The following is a 19,256-nucleotide window of genomic DNA, read 5'->3' as shown; positions in this document are numbered from 1 at the left end:
AGAAGAAAACACAATGGTCTTATTACCTTGGAAAACAGTCTGTTCCACGGGACCCGTATTTGGTTTATTTCCATCAATGCGGGAACACAAGTTACTGAAATCCAACTTTTCCAGAGAAGATTCAGGGGTTTTCCTCACGGGTTTGTCACTTATGTTCACAGTATGGCTTTGGGTCAAATCCATATCTTCACTAGCAGCTGAAAACACAATGGTCTTATTACACTGGGAATCACTCATTTGTCCTGAAGTACCTGCAACTGAGTTATTGTCATTCATTTGGGTTTGAAGATTTTTGACATTTGATGTTGCAAAAAACGATTCAGCAGCCCTCTTCATATGTTTGTCATTTATGTTAACAGTGTGACTTTTTGTGAGTTCCATGTCTTCATTATCAGCTGAAAACACAACAGTCTTGTTAGGATGGAGAAGTGTTTGACCTGCAACACTCTGATCTGAGATATTTCCATCCATGTTCATAAAAGAGGTACTGGCCTGTGATTTTCCAAGAGAAGATTCAACAGGTCTCCGCATACATTTGTCATTTATATTAACAGTGTTACCTTGTGTTATTTCCATATCTTCATTATCACCTGCAAACATAATTGTTTTATTACTTTGGAAATCATGTGTTTGTTCAGCAGGATGAAGAGTTTGGTCATTTTTGTCCATTCTGGCATAAATGTTTTTAAGATCCGATTTTGCAAAAGATGACTGAGCAGGACTCCTCATTGATTTATCATTTATATTAACAGTATGACTTTGTGTCATTTCCATGTCTTCATTATCAGCTGAAAACACAATGGTATTACAACACTGGAGTTCACTTGTTTGATCAGTGGAATGTTGCCTATCGAAAATTTTGAAATTTGTTTCTCCACGAGATGATCCCAGAGTTCTTCTCACAGATATATCCTTTATGTTAGCAGTATGACTTTGAGTCATTTCCATATCCTTACCATCAACATCTGAAAAAATAATGGTCTTATTACCATGGAAATCATTTGTTTGCTCAGCAGGACCAGCAATTAGGTTCTTGTCATTCTTTTTGGTAAGTAACAAACTGAAATCTGATTTTCCTAAAGATGATTTGCCAACATTCTTCATAGTTTTGTCATTTATGTTAACAGTATGGCTTTGTGTCATTTCCATGTCGTCAAGATCAGCTGAAAACACCATGGTCTTGTCACAGTGAACAGAATTTGTTTGCGCAGTCAGACTTTCAGTGTGTTTATTCTCACAAACACTGCCATGAAAATGTTTGAAATCGGAGTTTGCAGATGATGATATAGCACTCTTGTTCAGAGATTTCGCCTTTAGATTAATAGTATGACTTTCTGTCATTTCCATATCTTCATTGTCAGCTGAAAACACAACTGTCTTATCAAGAAGAAAATCATCTGTTGGTTTAGTAGGACCTACAGGCTTGTTTTCATGGATTCTGGCAAGAAACTGCTTGAAGTCTAATTTCTTCAAAGAAGACTGAGCAGCTTTGTTCATAGGTTTGTTACTTAGGTCAACAGTGTGGCTTTGAGTCATTTCCATATCTTCGTTATTAGTTGAAAATATAATGGTCTTATCACTGTTAAAAACAGTTTCTTCCGGAGGGTCATCTTTTGAGTTATTTCCATTCACGTTGACATATACTTTGGTGAAATCTGATTTTACATAAGAAGAGTTAGTAGGTCTCCTCACAGGTTTTTCATTGATGTTCACAGTGTGACTTTGTGTCATTTCCATGTCTTCATTATCGGCCGAAAACACAATTGTTTTATTGTAGTGAATATCATTTGTTTCTTCTCTTGGGACAACCCTGGACCTTCGAGGACAAACAGCATCGAAATTTGAATTTTTAGTTGATGACTCAGTAGGTCTTCTTACAGATTTTTCATTTATGTTGATTGTATGACTTTGAGTCATTTCCATATCTTCTTCCTCAGCTGAAAACACACTGGTCTTATTATGGTTAGAAATTGTTTGTTTTAAAGCAGATGCATTTGGGTTGTTTCCATTCATCCTTGAACAAAAACTACTGAAATCAGATTTTGCAAAAGACGATTCTGCAGCCTTCACAGATTTTTCCCTTATGTTAGCTGTATCACTTTGTGTCATTTCCATATCTTCATTATCACTTGAAAACATAACAGTTTTATTACATTGGAAATTATTGCTTTGTTCAGTAAGGCAACTTTTTGGGTTATTATTGTTCATTCTATGAAGAAACATTCTGAAGTCTAATTTTTCTAAAGACTCATCACCAGCTTTCCTCACTGTTCTGTCACTTATGTTAACAGTATGACTTTGTGTTATTTCCATATCTTCATTACCCGTAGAAAACACAATTGTCTTATCAGAATTAAAATAATTTGTTTGTGCAGTAGGACCTTCATTCGGTTTATTTTCATGAATACTGTCAAGAAAGTATTTAAAATTTGCTTGTGCAGATGATGATGATATACCAGCTTTGTTCACAGATTTCTCCTTTATGTTAACTGTGTGACTTTGAGTCATTTCCATATCTTCATTATCAGCTGAAAACAAAGTTGTTTCATTGCATTGAAAATTATTTGAGTTCTTGTCATTCATTCTGGTCAAAAAACACTTGAAATCTAATTTTTCTGAAGATGATTCAACAGGTTTCTGTACAGATCTTTCAGATATTTTAACAGTATGACTTTGTGTCATTTCCATATCTTCATTATTATCTACAAACATAATGGTTTTCTCATCCATCTTAACATCCATCAAATTGTTTGAATTGTCAAGAAATTGATTATCTTCCTCATTTAATGGTGCTTCTTTAAAAAGTGAGACCTGAAAATAAATACACAGATGGATAAACAAATGTGCACAACCGGTCATAGTACATAAGACATTAATGCAAAAAATACAAAGTAAACAGAAAATAAATTACCAAGTACCTCTCAAAACACAACATTTGTTCAACGCAAACCAGTTATATAAAGGGCAAAGAATACACCAGGACAACGGAAAAAACATATGCCTTACTCTATCACCTGCATCACCTTTTATTACAGAGGTAACCATCCAAAACAAAATCGAAGATCCTTTGTTACGGATATCATTATGCTGCCTTTGCATTTCTGTTTTTTTTTTGCTTTGAAAAGCCCACACAAAACATTCTATGGGAAGTTCAGTGATCACAAACATATTTAAAGATCTGTGTCAAAAATGTATAGCTCTGTGTCGGAGTTGATTTATTATATTATACTGTCTTAATCTTCTTTGTTTATTTATCTGGTTTGTACAATGCTATATACTGTATATTCTGCCGTTCTTTATTTATTCTGTAAGTGCCTTGAGCATGGGAAAGGTGCTATATAAATAAATGTATTATTATTATATTATTTTATCTTCTCAACTATTCTCTGCAAAATCACCAGTTTATATGGGTAAATGCTAATAAAATTATACCATGATTTTTAGTTGAGTAAAAAACAACACAGCTTACTGTAGACAATGGATATTATCATTTTAATGCAGGTCAACCTGCAATGCATAGCTTGGTGTAGGAGAAAGGCACTCCATAAATACATTACTAATGCATCTGTTGGGCAGCGCAAAACAATGCTATTTAAACCTGTCTGATCCCTATTGTGCTTTGCTAGGCTTTAAAATTCTGATATCTCATTTCTCATAAATCAATTTTTTTTTGACACTCAAAGCCCATTTTTGTCAAATAAAAATCATATACTGTGTATGTCCACAGAGCACCTCTGATTTAATATTTATAAGCTTGGTAGTTCATCTCCATTCATAATCATAAGATGGACAGCACAGGACATTCAGACATACCGTAGACAATAGAATGCTTTCCTGTGTTTAAACCCTGTTCTCTGTGCTTTCAATTGCCAATTTTTGAAATTATGCCACTCATGAAAATTGTTAAGGTTCACATACTGGATATGCCTTTATTTATTATAACTGAAATATAATTTTTCAAAATGCTAATTAAATGTGAATATTAAGCTGTGTCTTTGTAAGTAGCCAGCTATAGCTAGAATCATAGAAGTCACCACATTAAGCCTATAGTTTTTATTATTTCTTCTCTCTTTGATTTATAAATTGAAACACAAAAAAATAAAGAATAAAAAAGCAATCCTGAAAATGCATGATATGACTTGTTTTCTTAAGTTGACATATCAAGAATATCAAAACAAAACTTAAATGAATGTAAATAAAATTCATATTTGTGTGCTTATCTTTTTATATGCTGCATTTAACCTTTTCAAAACTGTATCACATAAAAGATCAGATATAGAGAGACACTTTTTAGTTTACACACACCTTAACTATGGTTCATCTCTAGTCAATATAAGGAACCCCACATTTCAACAATTAAGAACTAATGTGTAAACATTGGTGTCAGAAATGAAATGCAGAATTTGATATTATTAAATCTAAATAATAATTAAGAGTGTGTTGCATGCCAACCAACATCATCAGCAAAAAAAAAAAAAAAAACCAAGACCCAGTAAATTAGGGTGTGTGTGTGTGTGAATTGTGCTTGGTTTATGTGAAATGGGCCAAATGTCTTCCCATAAGGATGTACTTCTTTCTAAACGTTCAACAGTGACACTCACAATCTCATTTAGGCTTCCATACTCCTACTATTACAGAACACTTTTGTCAGTTCTTAGAGAGAGAAGCTGCTTTTAGCCATATGCTACTGAGCAATGAGAGCAATAAGAGATCTAGACCAGGCATGTCAAACACGCGGCCCGCAACAGAAATCTGTGCGGCCCGCTTGACAGATCCTAGTTAGCACTGAACTTGTCCAAAATTATTACTATCGTTTGTGATTGAATCATTCTGCATCTTCGGTGTTAATGCGGTTCCGCATTACGGTACCGGAAACGTCATCTGCTAGTATAGCCACGAGCCTTGACCAAAGTTAATGAGCCGCAGCGTCACAACTGAAGTGCTAGGCTGCAGCAGCGGGCAGCAGGGGCGGCCTTAGGCATGTGCAAACTGTGCACCTGCACAGTGCCGCCAAATCCCAGGGGCCGCCACGCCAATATATATTGAATATAAAACAGAAAGAGAAAATAACGACACAGCTGACGGCAATGTGGCCGAAAAACATTGTGTTTCTTGTTAATTAGTACGCTGTATTTACAAATGTCGCTAGAGTCGGAGCAGTAAGCCATATGTAGTATTATAACGTTCTACCGTAATGAGAATATCATGGGCCGCCACTTGGTTTTCAAGTTACGGACACGCGTATATAGAAGCGTATCATAAGCACGAGGCGGCTATGCAGTGTCCGCAACGGATGTGGCCATCCACCGTGTATAAGATACCGTATTGACATTGCCAGGCGAAGGGGCCGCCGATTATTTCTCTGGTCAGGGCCGCCACGAGCCTAGAGCCGCCCCTGCTAAGGCTACACTACTGACTGGGCTGCTGAGACTGGCCACTGGGCAGAACTGACCATCACGAGTAGTAATAGCCCGCATATTTTCACGTTTTTTTGCTCTAGTTTCATGTCATTTTGTGCTAGTATTGTAACGAACAGTTAGTGCAGACTACAGATGAAGATCTGAAGTGGACGCGAGAAGTTGGTGAGTTGTTTATTAACATATTTTTGTGATTTTGAGTTTGTAAAATTATTGTAGGTCAGGTGGCGTTTTGCATATCGGCTTATTTTACAATGTAAACTTTGAAGTAAACTTAGTAAAGTAAAATTTGAATTTTGGAGGATTTGTTTTCCAACTTGAATTACTGAGCAATGAATTCAGTGAGCATTTTCGTGATGTCAGTTCACACAAACAGCGCATTGTGCTGTTCTCTTACAACGCTGAGAATGCGCCTGAGAATATCCAAATGGAATTGATTGAAGTGCAGTCAGATTCTATTCTGAAGGCAAAATACAACGAAGTTGGTGTGCTAGGCTTGTATGCTTACCTGACACCCTCGTATGTGCAGATCCGTAAGTTGGCATCGAGAGTACTGTGTATGTTCGGAAGCACTTGCCTTTGTGAGCAATTGTTTTCGTTAATTAAAGCTACCAAAACCCCACATCGCTCAAGACTTACAGTCGAGCACCTTTCATCCCTCATAAAAGTTGCAGCTGCACAAGATTTCAAGCCTGATATTGACGAACTGGTTACTAGCAAGAGATGCCAAGTGTCAAAAGACACAAGAAATAAATCTTACACTGTAAGGCTCCTATATAAGCAATGAATATAATATAATGAATATAATAAATATAATATAATAAGGACCTAGCTAAGAGGCTAAGACTCTAATTCTACACTGTTGTATAGAGACTGTATGGAAATAAATTGCTTTTCTTTAAACTTTAAGTGTTACATTTTTTTTAAAGTTTTCAGTATTGGAAAGAAAGCTACAGTAACTTTGTATAATAGTATAATAGTACTTGTTACAGTGCGGCCCGCTGACGCACATATGGAAGTCGAAACGGCCCACGAATGGTAGTGAGTTTGACATGCCTGATCTAGACGACATTAGATGTCAGGAGCTGTACATTTATCTCATTGAGGTGCTCAATTAATCTTTAACCAACTGTGAGAGGCATGGCTAAGAAGTTGAGCCTCTTTTGTCATTGGAAATTGTCGCCCACCAGAAGGAATTTTTTTATTAAGTTCAGTGCATAGATGAAGTCCCTGTCCTGCTCACCTGTACTATTAACTGGATAGGTTAACGAGGTCCTTGGACTGGTAAAACACCAAAAGACAATCAAAGCTGATTATCTATAGGAAGATTTAAAAAACGTATGTTCATAGCAAGAGAAAAGCTATTTCAACACCTGTACAAAGTTTGAACAAGTGCAAGTACTCTATGACCAAACCTTTAGCAAAGAACATATTAAATTATTATCAAAACTCATATAATTTGCCAAGACATAAAATATGGGTATTTGCTCATTTACTGCATGTGAGGGAACAAGAAGGACCCCGTGGGCAGAACTGTGCATCACTGCAGACTCAGTAATGAAAACAGTATAGAAACTCAGTATTGTAAATGCCCTTCTGTTCCATTAAAAAAAGAACACTTACATTACCTCCAGAGGCAATAATAACCTTATAAAGTTAAAAGCAGGTGGTAAAAACCAAATAAGACTGGAGGAAAAAAAAAAAAAACGTACCTCACTTTGGGGCACCTGAAGGGGAGCATGAAGCAGGTTATTCAAGCCTAGAATGGAGAAACAAGAGTTACAGTTACATTAAAATAGCCTACTGTAAAATGATTTTCAGTATACGGTTTAAGGAAGATTGTACTATACGATTACATAGATATTGACTGCTAGTTTCATTTGTATTTTATATTTCTCTGTCTCTCTTTATCTATATCTATATATGCTAAGGTATTTCCATCTGCTCTGTCTGAAATATCTTTATTTTAGGATAGGAGGTCTACATGCATCCTAGTATTTAATAACAGATATATCTAATACGTATTAACTATATCTTATAATATCATTATGGATAATTATGAATCCTAGACATAAAATATTTCATTAATGATACTTGTAGCATTCAACTCCAAGCACTATCTGATCCGTAGGATGCATTTTATTTCCTGTTAATATCTGAAATGGTCGTCATGTTTTAAAAGCTCCAAAGTTACATGATGGGGACACCAAACCTTCCATTGTTCTAGAAAATTCGTTCTTGTGATTGCTACTGTTTGAATCATTGCTGCTAGGGAGTATACTGGCTAGACTGGCAAACCGAAAAACTTTATAAAAACCAAGAAACACCATAAGAATCTTCAGTTTCTAACTTAAAGAAACATTTGGTAATGTAAAAGCAAATTTACAAGGGATTATGGCATCTTATTTGGACAAAGTTACTTTAATTTGTTCCCAATAAGAATGATATTGTTCTGTTAAATGCTATAGAGAGTAAAAATATAGTATAAAGTATATTATACCCTTTATAGATGTCTGTATTTAATAAGTTTGCTGTACTTGTAAGATAAACAAAACCACGTTATCCTGAAAAATCTTTTTAACTGGTGGCACAAACATACAAGCACTTGACCATATTACTGATTCCATGTTTAATAGGTATGGGTACACAGATATTTGTGCAAAACTGCATGGCTTATACGTGCAAAGAAATATACCATATGAAGAATAAAAATGTTCAAACTCACAATACTGAACTATAAATTTAAACAATATATAAAATATAAAGTTAGACTGCAAGCAAGTCAGAGTTTGGACTAGTAAGCTAATACTGATTAAACAAGCCAGCACCCCGGACCACATAAACCTGAACTTTTCAGGACTATAGCCTACTCAAACAAATCATAAAACTCAAGCCAGCTAGGCATTTATTTAAACTCTTAAATCTCAAAACATACCTAAAAGCTTAAACAAACCATAATTTTACCTGTTGAAATCTTTATTTGACATTTTTTATCTTTACTTATATTAGTGTAGACTACTAGATATAAACCTAAACTTTGAATCATTTATCCTTCTGAATCTTTATCTTTTGTTTACTTTCTTTGGAATGTGCAAAACGTATTTTATTATTAGCTTGGTGTAAGTAGGATCAGAATGGAAAATCAGCCTTGAGAAAGACAAACACATTGATTATCCATGTTATGACTGTTAATTTCAAGTAAAGTGAGGGTGTTAAGTTTGGGAAGCATGCTGTGCAGACAGAAGGAGAACAGAAAAGGGAAGAAGAAAACAAAAACAAAGAAAAACAAAAGAAGAAAACAAAAGAAAGAACAACACACCCAGACAAGACGTTATGATTCACAAGGAGATTGCCAAGACCGCTGCAGACTGAACAACAATCCAAAGCAGCTCTGCGCACAGACCTGAAAGGACTCATCTTCCAACACCTGTATTTTCTACATAAGTATTTTTAAATAAGACTCTTTTTCAAAAACATTTCCTCACATTTTAAAAAACTTTTCAAACATATTTCCTGCTTTTGCTACCATTGGATAACTGCATTTTAATTAATTTTACTTTCTAATAATATTCATTTTATATTGTTTGATTGGTCCAAGGTATATCTTCATACAGCACCTGTGTGGATGACTGCCATACTCGTATAGGTGTTAGCAGCTGAGAAGAGATGTCTTCAAAAGAAATTAGAGTGATGAGCGGGCACCTGCTTTAGTGACTGGCACAGGTGTAGCTCAGCTCAGAAGACAACCATTCTGTCTGCTTGGGCAGAGCTAGTAAGTCTCTTTGCCTAAGGTGAGGCTGTACACATGGGATGCTAAAAAGCAGATGATATACCTAACACTCATACAATCATCACAGTTAATAGTAACTACAGTTTGTGAACCAAAAAAGAGAACATAAGAATTTCAATAAAAATATATTAAAGGTTTAGTGAGCACCTAGTGAGCATGATTGCCATATTCCCACAAGAGTTAGCAGCTGAGGGGGGAGCCTTCCCATAATAAAAGCAGTGTGGTGAGCGGGCACCTGCTTTGGTGATTGGCGCAGGTATAGTTTAACCGTTTGGTCCACTTCTGCCGAGCTAACAAGTCTATTTGCTTAAAACAGCCATCCATGTGCAGATAATGCTGTACTGTATACATTGAGCACTATAAAGCAGTTACTTTAATGTAAATTTCCTCAACAATACACCATAAGAGTTAGTTAAAACCCGTTATCTCCCAAATTAATTTTTTTTACATTTTTTTGTTTCCGTTGTAAAGTTATTGTCATTTGGAGTCCCTGGAACAGAAAAACCATGTAATCATGTTTCTTTTTGTTTACTTATGTAGATACAGCCTGTCCTCTAAATAGGACACTGGGATGACTTCACATAACAGAAGCTCTATGTACAATATGAGAACATATACATTTATTGCTCACAATTATGTCCTTACAAGAAAGTTACCAAACATAAGAGGAATCATAGTCCAAATGCCAACACTACTTATCATGAAATGGCTGAAAGCAAGTACGGCAAAGTGTTGTATTGCACTTGTTGCAATATGTTTTAGGCTTGCCTTTGCATCCTTCACGCTGACAGCGACGCTGTTTATCCCTCTGCATCAAAAAATGTCCCACGCCATCGTATCGCATCATGTCAGCTCCTGTTGGTAGTCTGGGCACCCTGGGTCTTCCTGCATGCTTGCGTTGGACAGTGGTCTTCAAATAAACTATGGCAATTGCTCGTCTGAAATCCTTCAATGATATGGCATTTCCCCCATGGATACTTTTGTGCAGAATCCACGCATTCACTATTGCCATGTCAATGCAGCGAGTAAACAGGGGCCAGTACCATTTCTTTCCACGTATAGAAACACAGTATTTTGAAACAAGCCAGTCATGATGGTCAACACCGCCCATGTACGCATTGTAATTATATATCAAATTAGGCATTTTCACCGTGCTCTTTTCTTTCTGGCCTTTTACACGTCGCTTGACATCATGAAGCGGCTCAATAGAGTCATGATTAGTGACAACTGTTACAATGTTATTGTCGTGCCAACGCACGAGAAGTACCTCTGATGTTCTGTCATAGACGTACTCACTGGCACCACGATCTGATTTTTTCATCTCTTTTGATGACTTCATTGGACATGTTCTATTGATCCTGTTTTCTCTAATGGTAGCGGTTGCTCGAAATCCTCTATCTGCCAGTTGAGAGAGCAGATCCATGTTTGTAAAAAAGTTATCAAAATACAGAGCATAGCTGCTTGGATCAGCAATATGTTGTACAGCATTCAAGACAACGCGAGAACCAAGTGGCACATCTGTTGCAGTTGTTTCCTTTCCACAATACAATGTGAAGGTGTAACAGTATCCTTCGCTGGAGCAAATGGCCCAATATTTATACCCAAATCTGATCGGCTTTCCCTTTATAAATTGTTTCAGGCTGTTTCTCCCATAATATTTCACGATCATCTCATCAATGCTGATATTGGGTGTAAAATAGCCAAATTTACAGAAATTCTCATTCAAGAGTTCAAACAACGGCTTCACCTTGAATGATCGGTCACCTATGTTGCTGTCTGCAGTAGAATTGTCCACAAAATGAATATAACTTTTCAATTTCTGAAATCGGTTTCGGGACATAGCATTCTTGATAATAGGTACGACAAGATCTTCTGCATCACTCCAATAGTCTGCTTCTGACGGGACTTTATGATATCCAGTTATAATCAAAATCCCAAGGAAGACCTTCACTTCTTCAGTTGATGTATGAAATTCATGATCATTCCTAAAATCCGTTGAATAGCGAACTGTTTCTTTACAGATTAGGTCATATATCTCTGGCGAAAAGAACTCCTCAAAGAGTTGCACAGGATTATGTTGGGCTAAAGTTTGTCTCAGATTATTTTCTGCAACACTGGCGGCCTGTCCATTCAGAGCAGATGTCTTTGGGAAGACTGGCTTCTTCTGCTTTGTCCAGGACGGCGCAGGACATTTCTTCTTCCTTGGCCGTTTCGCTGGAGGTGCAGAACTTGTTGATGGTTGATTCTCTTCCGTTTCAGCGTCATCCCCCTCATTTTCAAACAATGTGTCGTCTTCCATGTCTTCTCCAACCATTTCGACTTCTAGCTCTCCCGGAACATCAGCAACAGTTACATTTCCTGCATTGGCAACGTCCTCATCCCCTTCATCTTCGTCTGACAATTGACTGGTATTTGGCGGTAGCACACAGACAGTAGCTTTCGAGTATTTTTCCTCGCAGTCTTCCAGAAGCTGTGACACTTCATCTAGGGTGATGCACCTTTTTGCCATGTCTTGCTACGCAAAAAAAGATAAATAAGGTGCGCTTTAGATATAGGCATGCGATCATCCCAATGTCCTATTCACAGGACAGTGGAAAATGTCGCAGAATAACGTCTATGTAAGTGCGATTAGAATACAAGTTAGCAATACGGAGAGTTAGATAGTTTACTTACATTGCGTCAATCTCTCCGTCCCAGCAAACTAGCACAAAATGTCCAGACTCGCCGTCACAGGTAGGGAACATCAGAAGCTGCCTCCAAAGACACAAAGCACAACCTGTCGCCCACACGCTATATGGCACATGGCCGCTTTCGCGGAAGTGTTGTGACGCACAACCTCAAGTCTGCTGTGAATGTACCCCGGATCACGTGGTTGCTTCGTTGCGACAGATATAGGCATATATGTCGCTGTCCTACAAATAGGACAGTGGGAGATAACGGGTTTTAATTTAATATAGTGTAGTTAATAAAAGAATACCGGTAAAATGTAATGGGTGCCTTTCAGGAAGGTTTCTCTTTTTTAATATAAACTAATTCGCCTCCAAATTTTTACACATACTTTTGCCAGTTCAAAGTCAAGTTCAGATAATACTTACTAAAAAGACAATTGTTACACATATAAAGAGAATTTTATCAGGACTATGACGTTATCTAATTTACTTTGAAATGTAATCCGAATATAGAAAATACTGAAAAGTGGTCAAGCACAAATTTATTTGGGAATACTAGAAAAACTTATTACAAAAATTATTACTAAAATTTGAACATAATAGGGGAATAGGTAACATTTAAAAAGATCATTCATCACATTCCAGTGATGTAAAATATTACCATGACATCAACAGTAGGAACATTAATATATTAGAAGTTTAATAATTGTACTGAAAAATAAGCTGATGCATACCTGTGCTATTAATGTCTTCCATCTTATTTATTTCAGCAGCATCTTTAGCAAAAACCCTGTAGAAATTGAAAATGTTAATCAGTGGGACTTAAAGCATACGAAAAAACATTTCTTGGGACAGGACCAAGTAGGAATGTGAAGTTTATGTTATTTTCATTTCAAGAAACAGTACCCTTAAAATTTCAGGTTAGTGTATTAAGCAAATGTGTCTTATTACTGACCGCAAATTTCCAAAGGCCAGTTTTCCAATGTCAACATTTTTGTTAATCTCTTACTTATGCAGCACAGAACAAAAGCAGTTTGTCATGTGCAGGTAATTAGGTATTTTTGGACTAAGCTGATTTAATGAATGAAAAACTTCTGCATGTCTGTAGCATTTTACAGACATTATCAAGCTACTCACTCCCTCATCAGGCTAAATATGTTTTCTTAAAACACTGATGGCAGTTTTTTTTTTTTTTAATTGTCTTTAAACAATCTGTAGTACATATTTTAACACAAACAACACATAAAGCACTACCAGCCACCCTGTTTAATAAAGAAGGTAAAAAAGTTATTACCATTGAATGTTAGCAAATGTTAATTTTATTGCAATGATGTACTTGTGTATGGTGCAGTTTTGACAAAAGTTTAAAATCAGCAGTCTGGTTTAGATAAAAAAAGAAAAACCTTTCCTTTACTTTAAAGATTTAAAATCGAGACATTTTTAAAAAGAATAATTTAATTTACTTGTTCCTGTAGGCTGATTGGTTAAAAAGAGAGAACTGTTGATGCTTATGGAGAACTTTGCAAAAATAAATAAATAAATAAATAGATAGATAAATAAATAAATAAAAAATCTGAACCTTGAATTATTTTGCAAGGCTGCTGGATTTCAAATGGTGGGGTAGGAGTTTGTCAACCAGCTATGCACTACATGGCGCATTTGTTTCTAACACACTCCTATTTACCACATTGTGCCACAAATATTTCAGAAGACTCTCCAAGATGTTAATTTATATCACTATATTTTTCAAAGATAAATTGTTTTACTTTATTCTTACTTTTTTTTACATAAGTTAATTATTTATATTTTCCTGTAGCCCCTGAAAAAAAAAAATCAGGTTTCATCTTCTAATGTTTCGATGCATGCTCAATAATCCAGGTAAGGAAATTCTAGAAAGTTGATTCAGTTCATCTGGACATAGTTCTTTTCCAGGGAGATACGTTACATCACTCATTCAAGTGACTTCCTCAGTGTCAGTTGACTGCAGGTTTCTCCAACCTTATAAAAAGTACCTTTGCGTAATGACCGAAACCGGTATCCATATATATATCCATATATCGATATATATATATCCATATTGAATCCATAGTTTCCTCTGCCTCCATAATGACATCTGTCACCTTCTCCACAAAATCCAAAGTGTTCTGAATATTGTGTTTTGAGCTGCCTACCAACGGGTTGAGGACAGTGGCCAGGAACTTTAAGCTGTTATATGTAACCGAATTGATCATGCAGACAATGGGTCTTAATGGTGTATCCTGTTTATGTATCTTCTGTAAACCATACAGACTTGGTGTAGCTTCCCCTGGGTATAATCTGTGGTATAAGGTCCGGTCAATAGTGTTGTCATGCACTAACTGTTTGAGACAATCTATCACCTTTTTCCTGTAACCACTACTTGGATCTCGTTTTAGGGGTTCATAAGTGTTTTTTTCATTAAGCAGAGACAAAATTTTCTCATGATAGTCCATCTGGTTTAGCAACACTGTGCACCTCCCCTTGTCTGTCGGAAAGATGATGATGTTGTCTTCCTTACTGAGTGCCATGAGAGCCTTCCTCTCCTTAATACTGATATTGGGTTCAGGGAGCTTAGCATTGCTGAGACATGTCGAAACTTTTATCCGCAGTTGCTCCGCTTCCACATATGCAATGTTGTTGTTTCTGATTGCTATCTCTGTGGCTGTGATCAGTTCCACTAGTGGGATATGATTCGGTGTGAGAGCAAAGTTTAACCCTTTAGCAAGGAGGTTTTTCTCTGCTTGGGCGAGTTATTTGTCAGACAGATTCTTAACACACTTGTCCACATCCTCAGTTTGTGTCTGGCATCCTTCTCTGTGTTGGCTGTAGAGGACACTCCCTATCATATGCTGATGTTTCTGGCGCACCACAAGTAGATCAAACTTCCTCTGCTGCCCGGTCTTAGACTTTTCATGCTGCGCTAGACAAGCCTTCTCAGTGAATTCAATCACCTGTTGAAGCGTTTTCTCATCTAAAAGCGATGAAAGCCTTTGTCGGATCTGCTCCTCTTTAGATTTCAAAACATCAATAGTAAAGTTAGTTTGTCTCACCCATTCGTTTAGCAGCTGGCTCTGTGCCTTCTGTAGGATTTTTGTAGCTCGGAGACCCTTCACTGACGATTTCATCTGTAGACTTTTAGGTGTAATTCCGCTCTGTCTACATCTGAGGCTGAATCTCAGGTGGTTCCTGTAGTCTGCCATCTTACATGCTGTTTGCTCATACTCACGTACAAGCTTTAGGCAGCTCTTGCCAAAGTGAGTCAAAATGTCACTTGGATGAGTGATGTAACGTATCTCCCTGGAAAAGAACTATGTCCAGATGAACTGAATGAATTTTCTAGAATCTTCTAATGTTGTTTGATCAACCAAAATTAGGGTTGCAACTAAAACACAAAGTACTTGCACTGCTTGGCTAACATACCAAATGAATATTTTTGTGCTCTGAAGTAAAATTACATTTTCATTTTTGATTCGCAATGTGAAATTTGACATTTCCAAAGGCACATAGTCAAAACTTTGTTACAGACTATTACATTTGGCATACTGTATGTTAGGGAACTGTTGAAAACTATGCTATTTAAAGAAACCTATTTTAATATTTTCCTATATCACTTAAACATTTACTTTTAACTGGAAATCTTTTAATTGGGTCTAATTTTGATCATTTTTTAAAATTGCAGTTATTTGCATTTAATTAGCCCAGTGGTTAAGTAGTAAACATTTTATAACCTTTTATATGAAAAAAAAATAATACAAAAAATATAAAATAACTACATCCAATATCCATTCACATCTGCATTGTACTTCAGGTTCATACTCTTCTGACACTTTATAATTAAGAAGTCTGTACTTTACCTTAAACCATTTGAACAGCTCTACTCATGTAAAAGAAAGTTGTTTCTGTACTGTAGATGTGTCAATATTTATGAACATTACTGAATTACACTGTAATCATTCTCAAATTATTGTTTATAACAACAGGGTGGCACAGTGCTTTGTCCTTCACATTCAGAATCCTGGATTTGAATGCTGGCCCTGTGGCTGAGTTGGGGAGTAAATGATCAACAGCTGAAGTACTGCCACACAAGAGTTAAAACTTATATTCCACTGGCTTACATATTTAAACAATAATTTAAAAACTGGTTGTTGACAAGTGGCAAGTAATATTTCCTTGAAAATATCCAGGACAAAAATGCATACAGTATTTAACAGTTAAAATTTATATACAAAAAGAGAACAGTAATGAGTGTAGATATGAAGTGTAACGGGATGAGCTGCTCAATCACAACAAACTGAGACAGCAGACTACACTGTGGTCATTAAACAATTTTTCACTGCATTTTCAAGTCATTTTGCTTACTTTATACTGTTGGTTTCAGAAAAGCTGACCCTTCGAGAGCCTCGTTTTTTCATCACTGGTATTTGGTAATCCTGAAAGAATGACACAGGGAAAACAACTTTACTGACTACAGAAAATCTGTTTAGAAGCTATTGATACCTTCAAAACAGACATACAGGATGCAATAAAAGAGTAGCAGCCCCTTTTTAAAAGTGTCCTAAATAATAATGATAAAAATAAAACAAATTCACTTCAATTAGGAGTAAAACTATAAATTCACATTTTCTGCTACACTTATGTAATTCAACATAACAGCATTTAAAATCCACATTCCATAATTAAATATTTTTCAGAAAATTTTTATCTGGGAAATGACGTATGCCACACACAAACAATATATGACAATAATTTCCAAATAATGTATCACATTTTACAAAAACATGATTCTCAAAGTACTTTGCTACTAAGAAACAGGTTGGAATAAACTCCTAAACATGTAAATGGGACATCAAAAAAAACAAAAAACAAAAAAAAAAACAGAAAAAAAAAGAAAGTATGAAATGTCAAAAAAGTAACACATTGTGAATTATTTTTTGAAATAATTATATTAACACTGGTTTTACACAATGTGTTTGATGAATTTTCCCAAAGTTTATTTATTAAATAGGTCCAAAATAAAAAGGGACACAACAGCAATACTAATACTAAGCTGTCCCACCCAGCTGAAAGTATTACCAATCCAAAATGAACAATAAAATGTAGCATCACCAAATCCAAATGCTTGTCTTTTGGATGTGAGAGGAACCCTAAGCAATCCAAGGGAGAACACACCAACAGCACACAGGAACTGAGCAGGCTGGGATTCAGTTCTGCTGTCCTGGAACTTTGATAGAGCAGTCATCATGACTACACCGCTATCAGGTCAGTATAATTTTCTTTTAAGTTGCATGTTGTGATTAATTTTCATTTTGTCTCATTTTTAAAGATTCTATGTTAAATAATGAGACATAGCACGGTGTGGTACTGTGTTAGCCATTACAGATGCAATGAGAGGTCAAGCAAAACAAGACCTTTTATTGACTAACTGAACCAATTAAAATACATTATATGATATACAATACTTATTGTAATCAGTTCAGTTAGCCAATAAAATGTGTCATTTTGCTTGACCTCTCATTAAATAGTGAGAAGAAAAATTAGAATAAAAGTACTCCAAGAAATTAAGACTACTGGACGAAATAACTAAATTAACTTTCAAGGCAGGTTCTGAACATCAACAATTCAATCACACTGGAAACAATACCGAATAGAAGTTTCAAAATGTTACTATCAATGACAGACAGTAGCTGCATAGTTTTTTGATTTTTAACTAATTCTTCTTATAAAGTGATTTGTTAATTGGAAATTTTAATATGAATTTTAATTTCTTTTACTAGGAAAAGGTAGTAAACAAGAATATAGGAAGATACAAGTTTCATTTTGTCACCTTTTAAATGACTGAAAAGGTAGAATTGTAATTTCCAGAGTTGTTTTTTTTTCAGGATAAGAAATAGTACAGTAGAAATAAAAAAAATCTTGGTCTCTGAACACAATTTCACCTTTACATTTAGTAAATATGCCTAGAGTGTCCTTGTGTAGTAGACAGAACACATTAGGGAGTAGTTAATGGAATATGTTGTGTAGTAAATTAAAGATATTGATAATCTTTAGTAAAGTAGATAAGATATTCATTGGGGTGAAGCTAAGAATACATAAAAGCAGCTCAGATATATCACAGCTAAAACACTATTTTTATAGATTAAGTCAACATTACAAAACAATAGGAGAAATTTTATGTTAGTGAACCCACAAGATAAATGGTACGTCCTTTTGTAAATATAAAACAGATGGTCATCTAATCTAAATCTGACAGCCCTGAACCACGAAATGCAGCCTTAGGCATCTACAGGCTACACATGCATGCCTGCACATTTTAACAGAAATTGAAATTATCTTTTTGGCTGAAGGAAAAAGCAAACACAATCAGATAATTTATAAATGAATGATTTAAACTCTGGCGGCACGGTGGCGCAGCGGTGGTGCTGCTGCCTCGCAGTTAGGAGACCTGGGCTCGCTTCCCGGGTCCTCCCTGCGTGGAGTTTGCATGTTCTCCCCGTGTCGGCATGGGTTTCCTCCGGGTGCTCCGGTTTCCTCCCACAGTCCAAAGACATGCAGGTTAGGTGGATTGGCGATTCTAAATTGGCCCTAGTGTGTGGGTGTGTGCCCTGCGGTGGGCTGACACCCTGCCCAAGGTTTGTTTCCTGCCTTGCACCCTGTGTTGGGATTGGCTCCAGCAGACCCCCCGTGATCCTGTGTTTGGATTCAGCGGGTTGGAAAATGAATGGATGGATGGATTCGAACTCAGGAGGGTGAATCAATGAGGTGGCAATGCTATACAATGCAATAACCAGGAATAATAATAATAATAATAATAATAATAAGAGTATTTATTAAAGCAAACCCAATAAATGTATTACTTAATGTACGGAATTCAGTGCCCCTTAATAAATGAAACTAGTAATCTTAACATATTTTACAACTTATGTGTTCTAGAAAGTTTTGAGGGCACATGAAGAAATTAAACGAAAGAAAAAATATGAGGAAATGTGCAAAATGTGAAACGAATTAAGGATTAAAATTGCTGATACAATCGACAGCTTGTAATAGACTTCAATTTAATGAAATTTGTAATTTAAAGATGCTAAAAGAAAAATGGTGGGCAGCACGGTGGCGCAGTGGTAGCACTGCTGCCTCGCAGTTAGGAGACCCAGGTCCGCTTCCCGGGTCCTCCCTGCGTGGAGTTTGCATGTTCTCCCTGTGTCTGCGTGGGTTTCCTCCCACAGTCCAAAGACATGCAGGTTAGGTGGATTGGCGATTCTAAATTGGCCCTAGTGTGTGCTTGGTGTGTGGCTGTGTTTGTGTGTGTCCCGCGGTGGGTTGGCACCCTGCCCGGGATTGGTTCCTGCGTTGTGCCCTGTGTTGGCT

At 36.3% G+C, this 19,256-nt stretch overlaps 1 protein-coding gene across 1 annotated transcript in view; it reads right to left on the bottom strand.

The window, feature by feature from the left end:
* knl1 (kinetochore scaffold 1) overlaps positions 1-19,256 on the bottom strand; it is a 62,497-nt gene that overhangs the window by 30,435 nt on the left and 12,806 nt on the right. Inside the window, exons 5-8 of the mRNA XM_051919741.1 lie at positions 16,254-16,324; positions 12,611-12,666; positions 7,130-7,176; positions 27-2,811 (exon numbers count right to left, since the gene is read on the bottom strand). Coding sequence (XP_051775701.1) covers positions 27-2,811; positions 7,130-7,176; positions 12,611-12,666; positions 16,254-16,324 — 2,959 coding nt within the window. The remainder of the gene's footprint in view (positions 1-26; positions 2,812-7,129; positions 7,177-12,610; positions 12,667-16,253; positions 16,325-19,256) is intronic.

This window comes from Erpetoichthys calabaricus, chromosome 16 (assembly GCF_900747795.2).
Source record: "Erpetoichthys calabaricus chromosome 16, fErpCal1.3, whole genome shotgun sequence".
In the NCBI taxonomy this organism is placed as follows: domain Eukaryota; kingdom Metazoa; phylum Chordata; class Cladistia; order Polypteriformes; family Polypteridae; genus Erpetoichthys; species Erpetoichthys calabaricus.
This window is presented reverse-complemented; position numbering and strand designations above follow the sequence as displayed.